At 36.6% G+C, this 16,528-nt stretch overlaps 1 protein-coding gene across 1 annotated transcript; it reads left to right on the top strand.

Moving 5' to 3' along the window:
* The first annotated feature begins 12,444 nt into the window (after positions 1-12,444).
* Positions 12,445-13,316, top strand: LOC146722138 (uncharacterized). Its single transcript, XM_085485396.1, has one exon. It carries the CDS (start codon positions 12,636-12,638, stop codon positions 13,314-13,316), a length of 681 nt encoding a protein of 226 aa, XP_085341522.1. The 5' UTR covers positions 12,445-12,635.
* The last annotated feature ends 3,212 nt before the right edge of the window (positions 13,317-16,528 follow it).

Here is a 16,528-nt window from a genome sequence, read left to right as displayed (position 1 = left end):
AGAATAAATGAATTAAAACTATTATTATAATAATAAATGGGAGGATAAAATGAATAGAGAAAAATTGGTTTAAAGTAGCGTTATTGGTAGAAAATCCTCCTCAAATTCATTGAACTATTAAGTTACCAATATAAGGAATAGTTGAAACTAAATTTGTAATTACAGTAGCCCCTCAAAAAGATATTTGTCCTCAGGGGAGAACATATCCTAAAAATGCCGTAGCTATTGAAATAAGGTAAATTCTTACACCAATTAATCAAGTATTATAAAGTTTAAATGAGTTATAATAAAGTCCACGTCTTATATGAATATATATGCAAATAAAAAATATTGATGCCCCATTAATATGGATATTGTGTATTAATCATCCTAAATTAATATTTTGAATGATATGGATAATTCTATTGAAAGCATAATTTGTGTTTGGACAATAATGTATTGATAAAAAGAATCCTCTAATAATTTGAATCAAAAGAAATAAACCTAATAGTGAACCAAAATTTCATCAGTAAGAAATATTTACTGGAGTTGGTAATTTTAATAAAGTATTATTAATTATATTAATTAAAGTTTTATTCATAATTTAATGTAGTGAATTTAATTAATTTTTCGTAAAGATAAAGATTTAGTTGAGCAAATTTTGATAATAATGAATAGAGATATAAGAAGATATATTATGGTTATAATAGTTAAATTATTTAATGGATATTCATAAAGATTTAAAATATTTTGAAAAAATTTTTTATTTAATAAATTAATTGGCAAAATTTCTGTAAAATTTTGTTTTATCGGAAATAAGTGTATTAGATTTAAAATTAATGATGTTATAATTAAAAAATTTAAAATAAAAGAGTATAATAAAAAATTATTAAATTTTAAGATTATTTGTTCATTTGAAATTAATCTTGAAAAATAAAGAAAGATAATTAGTAAACCTCTAATTATAATTAAAAATAATATAATTGAATAAATATAATTTGATTTTCTTATTGATATTTTTAAGCAAATTAAACATGAATATATTAATATAGTTATTATAATTATTGTCGGGTGTATTATTTTAATGTTTATTCTTAAAAAAAAAAATAAAAATATTAAAGAAAGTAAAACTAAAATTCTGAAAAATTAAAAATCTTTAAATTTAACGTATAAGACGGGCAACAAGAGCCAAATCGCGGATGACAATGCGTTATCCTAACGAAACTAAATAATTTTCCGTTAGAATTAAATACCGGTGCACCAGGTACCAAATTTTACTTGGACACGGCCAAGATTTTTAAAATATGAAATAATCTCATATTTGAGATTTAATTTCAATACCCCCTTTAACCCCCCTACGGAAAATAAATAAATGAATGCAAGAGAAAAATATAGATCCGAAAATCGCTGAATCGGGAATCGAACCCGAGACCTTTCGCTTGCCGGGCGACTGCTCTTCCAGCTGAGCTATTCAGATCCTTTCGATTCTATACTTTTCTCTGTTATATATATTAATGTTGGTAAACAAACGCATTTTTAAGCCAGCGTGTATCAATATAAGAGTTTTAACAAGACTCTGTAATATAAATATAAATTTAACGTATAAGACGGGCAACAAGAGCCAAATCGCGGATGACAATGCTTTATCCTAACAAAACTAAATAATTTTCCGTTAGAATTAAATACCGGTGCACAAGGCACCAAATTTTACTTGGACACGGCCAAGATTTTTAAAATATGAAATAATCCCATATTATAGATTTAATTTCAATACCCCCTTTAAATCTCAAATATGAGATTATTTCATATTTTAAAAATCTTGGCCGTGTCCAAGTAAAATTTGGTGCCTTGTGCACCGGTATTTAATTCTAACGGAAAATTATTTAGTTTCGTTAGGATAACGCATTGTCATCCGCGATTTGGCTCTTGTTGCCCGTCTTATACGTTAAAAATATTTTATTATTTAAATTTATTATAAATCATTTATTTAATTAATAATTAATTATTTATAATAATAATAAAATATTTATATATAGAGAGATAGAGTATTAATTATTAATATATTTAAATAAATTATTTATTTAATAAACATTATTATAATATTATATAAAATATTTATTAATAATTAAATATTTATTTATATAAATATATATATATTTTTATTTTAATCAATATATAAATTAAATATTTATTAAATTTAATAATTAAAAAAATTACATATTGATTAAAAAATAAATGAGTTAAATAAATATGAAAAATTAGTTAATGAGGTAGGAATTTTAATATTTTTATTTTAATCAATATATAAATTAAGTTATGTGATATAATAAAAGGCCAACTTAACGAGCTTATATGCTATTAATTGAAAAATTTATTTATTAATTTACGTCATACTATACAAAAGTTAAGATAAACGTTTCGACTGTACGACAGTCTTTCTCAATATCCTAATAATATGTTAAAAAATTAATTTAGTCATTTCGACCTTATTATAAATACAACAATTATGAGATTATATGACGAACGCAGTACAAAATTCATGTTTGTTGGCATGAGTTAGAGCGTCAGATGCTGTTATATTATGTAACGACACTGTGAACAAATTAATATATCCGCTCAAATATTACATTTAGATTTTTAATAAATAGTATTAACTTACTTTTTTGTCAACGAACATAACACTTTTTTTAAAAAAATTATTTCTTTTTACTTAACATAATCACAATGTGTACTTTTTTAAAAAACAAATCGATATCTGTATCTTACAATGTCGGCGCGCTGTATATATACCCAATTTTTAAGATGACGTAGACAATTTTTTTAGAATATCATAATAAGAACCGTCAAGACGCTCGGTGTCCTTTTTTAGGTTGATACTGTTGTTTTCTTCTTTAATATATATCATTTCTGATATCAACCTTTTATAATAATTCTTTTCATAATCTAGGATTTTTGTGTCGTTCCAATTGAAATTGTGTGTAAATTTTACAATATGATCAGAAACCACCGAGTGCCTTGCTGAATCTAATCTAATATTATTTTTATGTTTATTTACTCTTGTACCTAATTGTCTTTTCGTCTGTCCTACATATGTAGCATCACAATTATTACACGAAATCTTATATATGACCCCCGAATTATTTTGGAGCTTATTTCTGTCTTTTTGCGTTTTTATGACTCTGTTTAATTTCTTTAGACATGTGTAGCCTACTGTTATATCTGATTTCTTTAATTCTGATGCTACTAGTTCCGAGATTCTTTCAATATAAGGTATCGCTATGAATTTTTTATTATTGTCATTATTTATGATTTCGTTATTTATATCTTGAGTCATTTCTTTGTTTAATCTATTAACAATAAGAAACTTCAGTCTATTATTGATTTCTGAGAAAATGAGATCAAGAGGATAACTATTGCTCAATAAAATCTCTATGATTAATGTTAAATTTTTACTATGAAAACGGGGATGTGATAATAATATTGACAGGTCTACTAAATTATATATTACACTTTTTTTGTGGCATATAGAATGATTTGAATGATATGAGAGTGTTCTACCCGAAAATGTTTTTTTCTGAAACCAATCTATGTATATTATGTTATTTATAATTTTGAGTGAAATATCTAAAAAACTTATGCTACGGTTATCTTCTCTTTCTATTGTGAATTTTAATCTATCGTGACATTATAATATATATTATAAAAACGAACCCGAGACCTTTCGCTTCCCGATTCAGCGATTTTCGGATCTATATTTTTCTCTTGCATTCATTTATTTATTTTCCGTAGGGGGGTTAAAGGGGGTATTGAAATTAAATCTCAAATATGAGATTATTTCATATTTTTAAATCTTGGCCGTGTCCAAGTAAAATTTGGTGCCTTGTGCACCGGTATTTAATTCTAACGGCAAATTATTTAGTTTCGTTAGGATAACGCATTGTCATCCGCGATTTGGCTCTTGTTGCCCGTCTTATACGTTAAATTTATATTTATATTACAGAGCCTTGTTAAAACTCTTATATAAATAAAATGAACTTTAATTTTAATATAATTTAACATTGATTAATGAAATTTTAATAAAAGATTAATTATTAAATTTAAAAAATATTTTTTTATTTTTTATAATAGTTATTATAAAAATTAATTACCTTAGGGATAACAGCGTAATATTTTTAAAAAGATCATATTAATAAAAATGATTGCGACCTCGATGTTGAATTAAAATAAAAATTAAATGGAGAAGTTTAATATTTTAGTCTGTTCGACTAATAGAATTTTACATGATTTGAGTTCAGATCGGTGTAAGCCAGATCGGTTTCTATCTATAATAAAATAAAAAAAATTTTGTACGGAAGGACTTTTTTTGGAATTGAATTTTTTTAAATGAATAAATTTAATTGTTGAACGTAGATTAATGAATTAAATTACTTTGGCAGAGTTAAAGTGTATTAAATTTAGAATTTAAATAATGTATGAAAATAAATTATACAAGTAATAATTTATCAAAATTTAAGATTATATTATTATGGGATATTAAATATATTAAGATTATTGATTTTATTATTAATTATATTAATGGGGGTAGCTTTTTTAACTTTATTAGAACGTAAAATTTTAAGATATTTACAAATTCGTAAGGGGCCTAATAAAGTAGGATTTATTGGTATATTTCAACCTTTTAGTGATGCTATTAAATTACTTAATAAAGAATTATTTTATGTTTATAAATCTAATTATAATTTTTTTTATATATGTCCAATAATTAGATTTATTTTAATAATAATAATATGATTAGTATTTCCTTATATTACTAATATTTATTTTTTAAATTATTCAATTTTATTAATAATTGTTTTTATAACTATTAGAGGATATGTTATAATTTTTATAGGGTGATCAGCAAATTCGGTTTATTCAATGATGGGGGCTATACGATCAGTTTCACAGATATTATCATATATAAATTGTAAAAAAAATTGCAATATCTTATGTCATAGTCCTGCATACGACATATCTAAATTAATACACAAATCACACATTAGTCACACTTAGTTGAAAATTTGTCACATCCATGTGTATAACAATACATATAATATGCCATCCAGACGAGTGTATGCAAATGTGTGACAAGTTACATTCACATCAGAAATCTTTAATCTAAGTATTGACTTTATAAAAAGAAAAATAGTAATATTGACTATATAAAAATAAAAAAGAACATATTTAACCAATTTGTCAACAATTATACATAAATAAAAAATAAGTTTAATATACTCGAAGTCATCTTGAAGAGAAATTGGCTTTATATTAAACTTGTAATACGTTTCAAGAAAAATAGTTTATTTTCTAACTGTGTACTTGGAGGTCGATGAAGAACTCGTCCCACTAAGAACAGAAATAATCCTTCGATCGGTACAATCGTTGATGATGTTATAACTAGTCCATTTTAAGAGACAAGGAAGAAATCATATAAATGATTTCTAACTATTCAACGATTGTACCGATCGAAGGATTATTTCTGTTCTTAGTGGGACGAGTTCTTCATCGACCTCCAAGTACACAGTTATTGAAAAGTCGAATAAGTGTGACTAATATGTAATAAAATAAAATGAAAAAAAATGTAATAAAATAAATGACTAAAATAAATCTAGGCAGGCATATATCCTGGTGCTGCCGGCGGTGCGGATATATATCCTGGTGCTGCCGGCGGTGCGGACACGTATCCTGGTGCTGCCGGCGGTGCGGATATATATCCTGGTGCTGTTGGCGGTGCGGACACGTATCCTGGTGCTGCCGGCGGTGCGGACACGTATCCTGGTGCTGTCGGCGGTGCGGATATGTATCCTAATGCTGCCGGTGGTGCGGACACGTATCCTGGTGCTGCCGGCGGTGCGGACACGTATCCTGGTGTTGCCGGCGGTGCGGACACGTATCCTGGTGCTGCCGGCGATGCGGATATGTATCCTGGTGCTGCCGGTGGTGCGCACACGTATCCTGGTGCTGCCGGCGGTGCAGATATATATCCTGGTGCTGCTGGCGATGCGGATATATATCCTGGTGCTGTCGGCGGTGCATATATATATCCTGGTGCTGCCGGCGGTGCAAATATATATCCTGATGTTGCCGGCGGTGCAGTCACGTATCCTAGTGCTGCTGGCGGTATATATCCTGGTGTTGTCGGCGGCGCAAGCACGTATCCTGGTGCTGCGGGAGTATGAAGGCGGCGATCGGCGTATTTACGTATTGGCGCGCCCGCTCCTTGTTTACCGCCTTACGCACCGCGGTGTTAATTCGCTGCAAAAAAAAGAAATTTTATATATATATACATACACAGGGTGTCCTGAGTGAAAATATTGAGAGAGGCCATCATTTTTAGAATGTTCCCAATTTTTGTTATTATGTATCTATACATATATATGTTCCTGTCTCTCTGTCTCTTCTTTCTTTTCTACATTACATTCTTTCATACATGCAGACGTATATAATAATAAATATTTTCTGCATTACATAAATAAAAATAATTACATACATACATACATACATGTATGTAATTATTTTTATTTATGTAATGTTAAAAATATTTTTTATTATATACGTGTGCATGTATGAAAAAATGCAATGTAGAAAAGAGAGAAGAGACAGAGACAAAAACACACAGAGATGTGTGAGTGTGTGTGTGTGTGTGTGTGTGTGTGTGTGTGTGTGTGTAAATATACATACACAGAGTGTACATAAAAGACCGGATATATACATACTCATCATCATCCTCGCTTCCGCTGGCAGCGAGGTCATCATTATTCTCGCGTCCGCTGGCAGCGGAGTCATCATCATCCTCGCGTCCGCTGGCAGCGGCGCCGTCGCCGTTCTCGCGTCCGCTAGCAGCGGCGTCGTCGCCGTCCTCGCATCCGCTAGCAGCGGCGTCGTCGCCGTCCTCGCATCTGCTGGCAGCGGCGCCGTCGCCGTCCTCGCATTCGCTGGCAGCGGCGCCGTCGCCGTCCTCGCGTCCGCTGGCAGCGGCGCCATCGCTGTCCTTGCGTCCGCTGGCAGCGGCGCCGTCGCCGTCCTCGCGTCCGCTGGCAGCGGCGCCGTTACCGTCTTCGCGTCCGCTGACAGCGGTGCCGTCGCCGTCCTCGCGTTCGCTGGCAGCGGCGCCGTCACCGTCTTCGCGTCCGCTGGCAGCGGCGCCGTCGCCATCTTCGCGTCCGCTGTCTTCCTCTTCGAGATGACGTATCCTTCACTTCTTGCTAAAATAATTAGAAAAAAAATTATTAGATAAAAAAAGGGAGAGAGAGAGAGAGAGAGAGAGAGAGAGAGAGAGAGAGAGAGAGAGAGATTATGTGAAATACTTACGTCGCGGCATCTTTGGTTCCTTTGTCTTCGGCGACGAAAAGTGGACTGCGCATCTCCCGAGTTCGTGCGTTGTGTCGCGCGGCTGATTGTTATTTGTTTGCAAATAAGGTGTTGCCGCACGGCGCGCGCACACACACACACATATTCAATGTTACTTTTTTTTCTTTCCTGTGTCTTTCGCTTTCGCTTTGAAAGATTGTAGGAGAATTTTTTATTTATATATAATTATATATACATTTATAATTATATATGATTATATATAATTATATATAATAATTATATATAATAATTATATATAATAAATATATATAATAATTATATATAATAATTATATTTAATAATTATATATAATAATTATATTTAATAATTATATATAATCATATATAATTATAAATGTATATAATAAAAAAAAACATGTCTGATATACTATACAAAAAAAAAGTTTTTCTCGGTTTTGAACCCTAGTTCGCACGGTGGTAATCCCACGCTCTAAATTAACGCCACGGGATTCATGTTATCAATATAGATTTTTATGAGATATTTGAATTAAAAAGAAATAATTTTTAAAAAAAATATTATTCATCCACTTATTTCAAAAAGATAAGATACAAAATAAAACTACTTTTATCTTTTGGAAATAAGTGGATGGTTTATATATTTTTTTATGTAAAGTGTTATAGCCCGAAAGGCTATAATTACAAGTTAACGGATATAAAATCCGCGTGGAGACCGCTGATGCAGCAGCGGGCCGGAAACCGCGAAGACGCAAGCTAAGAGCTTCATCTTTCGAACAGCTCTTAGCTCAACATCTAGCCGCGTATGCAAAAGCTATGCACCAATCGGGTGCCTGTCGCCAGGCACCCCTTCTAAATGAAATAACGAAAAACCGAGTTCACGTAAGAACTCGGGAGTGAACAGAGAGCGAGTTGAATTAGACCAACCTACCGAGACACATCGAGGATAACTCCCGACTCGTAATCAGACGAGTCGTTATTCAGCTAAAGTCAGAATAAATCTAGAGTCGCTAACGAAAATCCAAAAGGTCGAGTCGCTAATTAGAACCTAACTAGGAGTCGAAGACAAGCCGCAGAATATAACTATCACCTGTAATCTGATTATCGAGAGCGAGCACACCTAACTAATCACCCAGGTGGGATTATACATAATTAATCCAACTCAAGAAATAAGCGAAATAAAAGATTTATTCAAATACACAAGCGAAGTTAATCAAAGTGGAGACGCCCGCCGATCCTAGGATTCTCATCCTTCAGTCGATTGAGACCCCAAAATTTTCCGTGCCTTCCCGGAAGCACAACAATTTGGTGGCAGCGGTGGGATCTCAGCCGCAGGGCCGACGTCGTCTCTAAAATCTTCACAGCGGCGAAGACCTGTAAAAACACATACAATTATAACAAGTGTTAGACGGGCACGTCAGTAACTCTGACGGAAATAAGCAGAAGCCACGACTAGGAGAGAACGAGAGAGCGGACAACATAAACAGTGCAACGAGTGATAAGCAGCAGAGAATCGAAAAGGATCGCCGACGTCCAAGGACAACGCCGACCTACGACAACCTCACGGGCAGCGCATCAACACGAGCGACGACCCGCCGTATCTATCACCAACACGGAGCCGCCGTTATCAGCCCACGAGCGATCGAGTTGCAGCAGCAGCAGCCGACCCGTATAGAGCGTAACGATGCGAGCCGTTATACTGTAAGTCCGAATTTATTTGATTGCGTGAATGTCGGAAGGTGACGAAACACCCCGACAAGCGATTAAAAACCAATCGTGGTTGCATAGTACACCTATACGGTTAACGACGCGAGTATTGCCTTTAATTGCGCAAAATCTCGAAAGCGTTCGTAGAAATTTAGACAGCGACTTGACAAACGAAAATAATACCGAGTTACCTCCGAACGTAATAAACGAACGAGAATTTCCGTTTACTAGTTTTGACGCGAGTATATTCGCAAATAATCCAAGCGACTCCGTTCAAGTAACTCAAAACGAACCGCGTCAATTGCGACCGTATATCAGCCGAACTCCGAGTAGAGTATCTTCGCGAAGAGAATTTTCATTAACGTCATACGACAGCGAAATATTCGATCCCGAAGAAATTTATAGCGAAATAAATATGGCAGAAAATACAAACGCGAACGCAACTATTTCGCCAACCGCGATAGATGCCGAAATAAGCATACTCCGACAAACCCTTGCACAAATGGGACAGAATTTAGACGCCACGTCACAACAACCCTCTGTCGTAGCGCCCGGAGAAACTTCACAAATGCTTAATATAATACAAGCTATACATGCAGAGCTACATACACTAAACACACGTATGAATAGGATAGAAGCCGCACAGGCATACACACACACAGACGAACAGCGGGAGTCCGATTACGAGCCTCGTATGACTTACGGACGGACTGAGCGCGACGTACGAAATCGACGGAGTACTGCACAACAATATATGTCTCTAAAAGAAGCGCGAATGATGATACCCGAATTCGACGGTACATCGCGACACCGCCTTCAGGAATTTCTAAACGCATGCACATATACAATGCAAAACATACATCCCGGAGACGAAGAGTCTCTGATACAGGGCATACTATTTACTAAATTAAAAGGTAAAGTCATGCAAGTTTGCGAAACGCGAGACATACAAACGTTTGAAGAATTAAAGCAACAACTAGAGACCGCATACCAATGCAAGCAAAGTACTGCCCACTTGCAATTAGAATTTAATTCGTTAAAGCAGAAATATAATGAGACAGCACAAAATTTCGGGCAACGCGTCGACCAGCTCGCTATGAATTTATACGATTCAATAGTAGAGGGAGAAAACCAAACGAGCTCAGAGAAACGCACTATCTTACAAACGATCCAAACCCAAGCATTATTAAATTTTCAATTAGGGCTACGAAGCGACTTAAAGGTACTCGTACGCTCACAACGATATACGACGCTTCAAGAAGCGATAGCCGGCGCGAGCGCGGAAGAGAGATTTATCGGACCTAGCACGTCACGGGCAACAAATTCCTCGCTAAATAAACCTGAATCAACGCGGTCAGGACAGCGAACGACGGGACAATGTTATAGATGCAGAAAACCCGGACATTACGGACGAGACTGTCGTAGCAAAGTCAACGTTCTACCGAAACCGGAAAAATCCTCGCGCGTATCCGCCATCGAAAAATTTTGCAATCATTGCAAAAAGCGTGGACATACTAACCGCGAAGAATGTTGGGAATTAAACGGACGACCAAAAAATAATACACCCCCACGGAACAAGCCAGAGGATCGAAAAAAACCGCGAAGTATTAATAAAATAGATAATCAAAGAATTCGGCAGGAGAGAAATTCCGAGTTCGAACGTAGCAGCGATGAAGACGGAGAGCGCGGAGATAAGATTAAGAAGACTCGCGCGCTCGAATATCAGGTGACACACGTGCGCCGAACGCCGAGAGAAAGAGCGAGTTTAAATATAATTACTCTGCCTATGCGAGAGGCAAAACGCGAAAGAGTAAATACAGGGTGAGTCATTTTAATCTATGGACCCGAATATCTTCCAAATTACGGTATCTACAAAAAAATGGTTTAGATAAAAGTTGACCAGGACAGAGGGGTCATTCAATTGTACCATTGGTTTTGACCTTGAGGTCAATTTTGAAGGTTATTTCAAGGTCACAATGGTTTTTTTAAATGGAACACTCTATTTTTGACTGCGGATTTTGAAAGAGCGGAAAATTTTACATCAAACTTGTCTTATGAAAAAATTGTTTTTGCGACCTTGGAAAGGTCAAAAATGAAGGTGAAATGCCTGAAAAACGATCTGGTGTACTTTTTCTGAAATGACGTGGTTTTCTGGGTAACACAAATGTGCATAATGCTTAAACAAAGTCAATGAATTGTAAAAGTGTAAATTACTTTGACTAGCTTGACCTTGAGGTCAATTTTCAAGGTTGTTTGAGGTTCATAACGCATTTTTTTATTAGTAAACCCTATTTTTGACCGCAGAATCCGTTTCTTGACAATGGACTCTTAAACAATGGCACTTTTTACATGAGCATAAAGATTTTTTAGTTTTTCGACCTGACCTTTTGAAGGTCATATCAAGGTCAAAAGCACTTTCATCTTACTTTTAGCGTTACCCGGAAACAACGACGTGGACGTAGTAAGTTCTGTTTCCTTTAGGGTGCTTGATTATTATGAGTCCCCTTGCCTCTCACGTCGGGGTGCTTGATTATCGTGAGTCCCCTTGCCTCTCACGTCGGTGTGCCTGATTATCGTAAGTCTCCTTGCCTCTCACGTCGGGGTGCTTGATTACCGTGAGTCCCCTTGCCTCTCACGTCGGGGTGCTTGATTATCGTGAGTCCCCTTGCCTCTCACTGACACTGTAATTTAAATAAATTACCCACGGAGTAATTGTTCAAAATTACTTCCGTTGGCTTCGAGACATAACTGCAATCTGTTTTGAAAACTATCCACAGTTTTAAGCAGGGTAGCTCTAGGAATGGCTGCACAAGCTCTACGAATGCGGTCCATAAAATCATCTCTTGTGGTTGGTCGTTCAGCAAAAACAACATTTTTCAAGTATCCCCATAAAAAGAAATCGGGCGACGTCCTTCAAAAAGTCAGGTCAAAAAAATAAATGGAAATCCATTTCTTTTTTACGGGAGCAGCGGACGTAAGGTATCCGATACCTAATGTTAATAATCAACGATTGAAAAAAACTAAACAATTACGTTTGATTTAAGATTTATAATTCTTGTTATAATAGAGTTTTATTTCTTTTCTTTCTTACTCACTTCTGCATAATTGAAAAATTTACTATTTAAAGTTGCTTAAATTTAAAAATTCCAAACATACATACAGGGTATGTAGGTAATTACATTCACAAGTTACCTTTCCAGAATGGCTGATTATAGTCCTAATGAGATTGTTGATATTATATTAGTTTTAGGGGAGTGTCATAGCAATTACAATGCAGCATCAAGGCTTTATGCTCAACGTTTTCCTGAAAGGCGACATCCAACTGATATGACAATACGTAGTTTAGTCCAAAGAACTCGCAATGGACTTCTTGTTCGTCAACGTCAACATCATGAATATGACGAAAATGATGCGCGAGTTGTAACTATTTTAGCAATAGTTCACCTTAATCCTCATGTTAGTACTCGCCAGATTGAAAGGGAAATAGGTATACCACAAAGAACTGTTGTTAGAATTTTAAGAGCTCTAAATTATCATCCTTTCCACATAACTCTTACGCAGGCTTTACAGCCTAATCATCATCTGATGCGTATTGCTTTTTGCCAGTGGGCTTTACAAATGTTACACGATGATCCTAATTTTTTTAGGTATGTGCTTTTCTCAGATGAGGCTAAATTTTATAGTGACGGACAACTTAATAGACACAACTGCCATTATTGGTCAGATGTTAATCCTCAGTGGTATAGGCCAATAGATCATCAAAATCGATGGAGTATTATGGTGTGGTGCGGCATTGTAAATGGTTATTTGATTGGACCTTATTTTTTTGAAGAAAACGTTGATAGACACAGTTACTTATCGTTGCTAAGAGATCACTTACCAGGCTTATTAGAAGATGTTGACTTAGCAACAAGAGCAAGAATGTGGCTTCAACAAGATGGTGCTGCACCGCATTATGCACTCATTGTACGTGCCTTTTTAAATGCCAGTTACAATGACAGATGGATTGGACGAAGGGGTCCAGTTGAATGGCCTCCTTGCTCACCAGATCTGACGTCGCCCGATTTCTTTTTATGGGGATACTTGAAAAATGTTGTTTTTGCTGAACGACCAACCACAAGAGATGATTTTATGGACCGCATTCGTAGAGCTTGTGCAGCCATTCCTAGAGCTACCCTGCTTAGAACTGTGGATAGTTTTCAAAACAGATTGCAGTTATGTCTCGAAGCCAACGGAGGTAATTTTGAACAATTACTCCGTGGGTAATTCATTTAAATTACAGTGTCAGTGAGAAGCAAAAGGACTCACGATAATCAAGCACCCCGACGTGAGAGGCAAGGGAACTCACGATAATCAAGCACCCCGACGTGAGAGGCAAGGGGACTCACAATAATCAGGCACCCCGACGTGAAAGGCAAGGGGACTCACGATAATCAGGCACCCCGACGTGAGAGGCAAGGGGACTCACGATAATCAGGCACCCCGACGTGAGAGGCAAGGGGACTCAGGATAATCAAGCACCCCGACGTGAGAGGCAAGGACACTCACGATAATCAAGCACCCCGACGTGAGAGGCAAGGGGACTCACGATAATCAGACACCCCGACGTGAAAGGCAAGGGGACTCACGATAATCAGGCACCCCGACGTGAGAGACAAGAGGACTCACGATAATCAAGCACCCCGACGTGAGAGGCAAGGGGACTCACGATAATCAAGCACCCCGACGTGAGAGGCAAGGGGACTCACGATAATCAGGCACCCCGACGTGAGAGGCAAGGGGACTCACGATAATCAGGCACCCCGACGTGAGAGGCAAGGGGACTCACGATAATCAGGCACCCCGACGTGAGAGGCAAGGGGACTCACGATAATCAAGCACCCCGACGTGAGAGGCAAGGGGACTCACAATAATCAAGCACCCTAAAGGAAACAGAACTTACTACGTCCACGTCGTTGTTTCCGGGTAACGCTAAAAGTAAGATGAAAGTGCTTTTGACCTTGATATGACCTTCAAAAGGTCAGGTCGAAAAACTAAAAAATCTTTATGCTTATGTAAAAAGTGCCATTGTTTAAGAGTCCATTGTCAAGAAACGGATTCTGCGGTCAAAAATAGGGTTTACTAATAAAAAAATGCGTTATGAACCTCAAACAATCTTGAAAATTGACCTCAAGGTCAAGCTAGTCAAAGTAATTTACACTTTTACAATTCATTGACTTTGTTTAAGCATTCTGCACATTTGTGTTACCCAGAAAACCACGCCATTTCAGAAAAAGTACACCAGATCGTGTTTCAGGCATTTCACCTTCATTTTTGACCTTTCCAAGGTCGCAAAAACAATTTTTTCATAAGACAAGTTTGATGTAAAATTTTCCGCTCTTTCAAAATCCGCAGTCAAAAATAGGGTGTTAAATTTAAAAAAACCATCGTGACCTTGAAATAACCTTCAAAATTGACCTCAAGGTCAAAACCAATGGTACAATTGAATGACCCCCTCTGTCCTGGTCAACTTTTATCTAAACCATTTTTTTGTAGATACCGTAATTTGGAAGATATTCGGGTCCATAGATTAAAATGACTCACCCTGTATGCTTTACGATTCGGGAGCTACGATTTCATTGATAAAAGTGGAACACTTGAAGGGCGAGACCGAAATTTACAATAATAAAATAACCCTCGTTGGAATAACCGGTCATAAAGCCAAGACGATCGAAAAAATATACGCGACAATTGAGCTAAACGGAAACAAGATAAAACACGCGATTTACGTCGTGAAAAATGATTTCCCAATGAAATATGACGGGATCATAGGAATCGACTTCCTCCAGAAGCAGCAAGTCACGTGCGATTACAAAAAACGCGAATTACAAATCGGAAACGCCGTCCTAAAATTGCAACCGTACAACAAAATTATCTTAAAACCGCGTAGTGAAACAATTATACACGCAATAAAAAATGATAATAAAACAGGGATCATTCGAGCCAAAGAAACCGCCCCAGGAATCTATATCGGACGATGTTTGGTAGAACCGAAGAATTACCAATGTCCCATCAGTGTAATTAATACAACTGATGAGCCGGTCGAGATACACACACCCCTCGTAACCGTAGAAGACGTTTGCGAAGATAACGCGCACGAATTGTACACGATACATATAGACGAGACTTCGAATCAATTAACGCGTGACGAACGAATTTGACAATTGTTACACACAAAACATTTAAACGAGGAAGAAAGGAAAGCGATACAGAAAATATGCGAAGAATATAGCGACGTGTTTTATTTAAGCGGAGAACCACTGTCATGCACAGCAACGTTAAAACACGAGATAAGCACGCGCGCCGATACCTCACCCGTCAATGTGAGACCGTATCGCCTTCCCGAAAAACACAAATCAGAAATGAACAAACAAGTACAAGAAATGCTAAAAGACGGAATTATTAGTACAAGCATTAGCCAGTGGAATGCACCGTTATTAGTAGTGCCAAAAAAGACTGACGCAACAGGCAAACCGCGATTAAGATTAGTAGTCGATTTCCGAAAGTTAAATGAATTGACTATAGGCGATTCATTCCCACTGCCGAATATTACCGATATTTTGGATCAGCTGGGAAACGCGAAGTATTTTACAACGCTCGACCTTGCATCTGGATATCACCAGATACCGATGGCCGAGCGCGACAAAAATAAAACAGCCTTCTCGACTCCCTATGGACACTACGAGTTTAATAGAATGCCGTTTGGACTTAAAAACGCGCCTGCGACTTTCCAACGACTTATGAACTCAGTGCTAACCGGGATACGAGGACTCCGATGTCTCGTTTATCTCGACGACATCGTTATATACGGATCCAGTTTAGAGGATCACAACAGAAGACTCGCGGAAGTATTACAACGCCTACGGAAACATAGTCTCAAACTACAGCCTGACAAATGCGAATTTTTACGAAAAGAGGTAATATACCTTGGACATATTATTTCCGAAAACGGTATACTGCCAGATCCGTCGAAATTAGAGGCGGTAAAAAATTTTCCGACACCACGGAAAGTAAAAGACGTACAATCGTTTATCGGACTAGCGGGTTATTACCGGAAATTTATAGAAAATTTTTCGCGAATCGCAAAACCGTTAACAAAATTAACGAAGAAAACGGAAACGTTCGAATGGAAAAACAAACAACAAATCGCGTTTGAAAAATTGAAGGAAAAATTAACGACAGCGCCAGTGCTAAAGTATCCGGAATTCAATGAAGAATTCAACGTGACTACCGATGCCTCGGACTATGCAATCGGAGCCGTACTATCACAAGGAACGGTAGGCAAGGATAGACCTATCGCATACGCCAGCCGAGTATTATCTCGCGCGGAACAAAATTATAATACTACGGAGAAGGAACTATTGGCAATTGTATGGGCTGTTAAACATTTTCGACCATACATTTATGGCACAAAGTTTAAAATAATTACCAATCATAAA

Source organism: Nylanderia fulva, unplaced genomic scaffold, assembly GCF_048542155.1.
Source record: "Nylanderia fulva isolate GAGA-0341 unplaced genomic scaffold, ASM4854215v1 Scaffold364, whole genome shotgun sequence".
NCBI lineage: Eukaryota > Metazoa > Arthropoda > Insecta > Hymenoptera > Formicidae > Nylanderia > Nylanderia fulva.
This window is presented reverse-complemented; position numbering and strand designations above follow the sequence as displayed.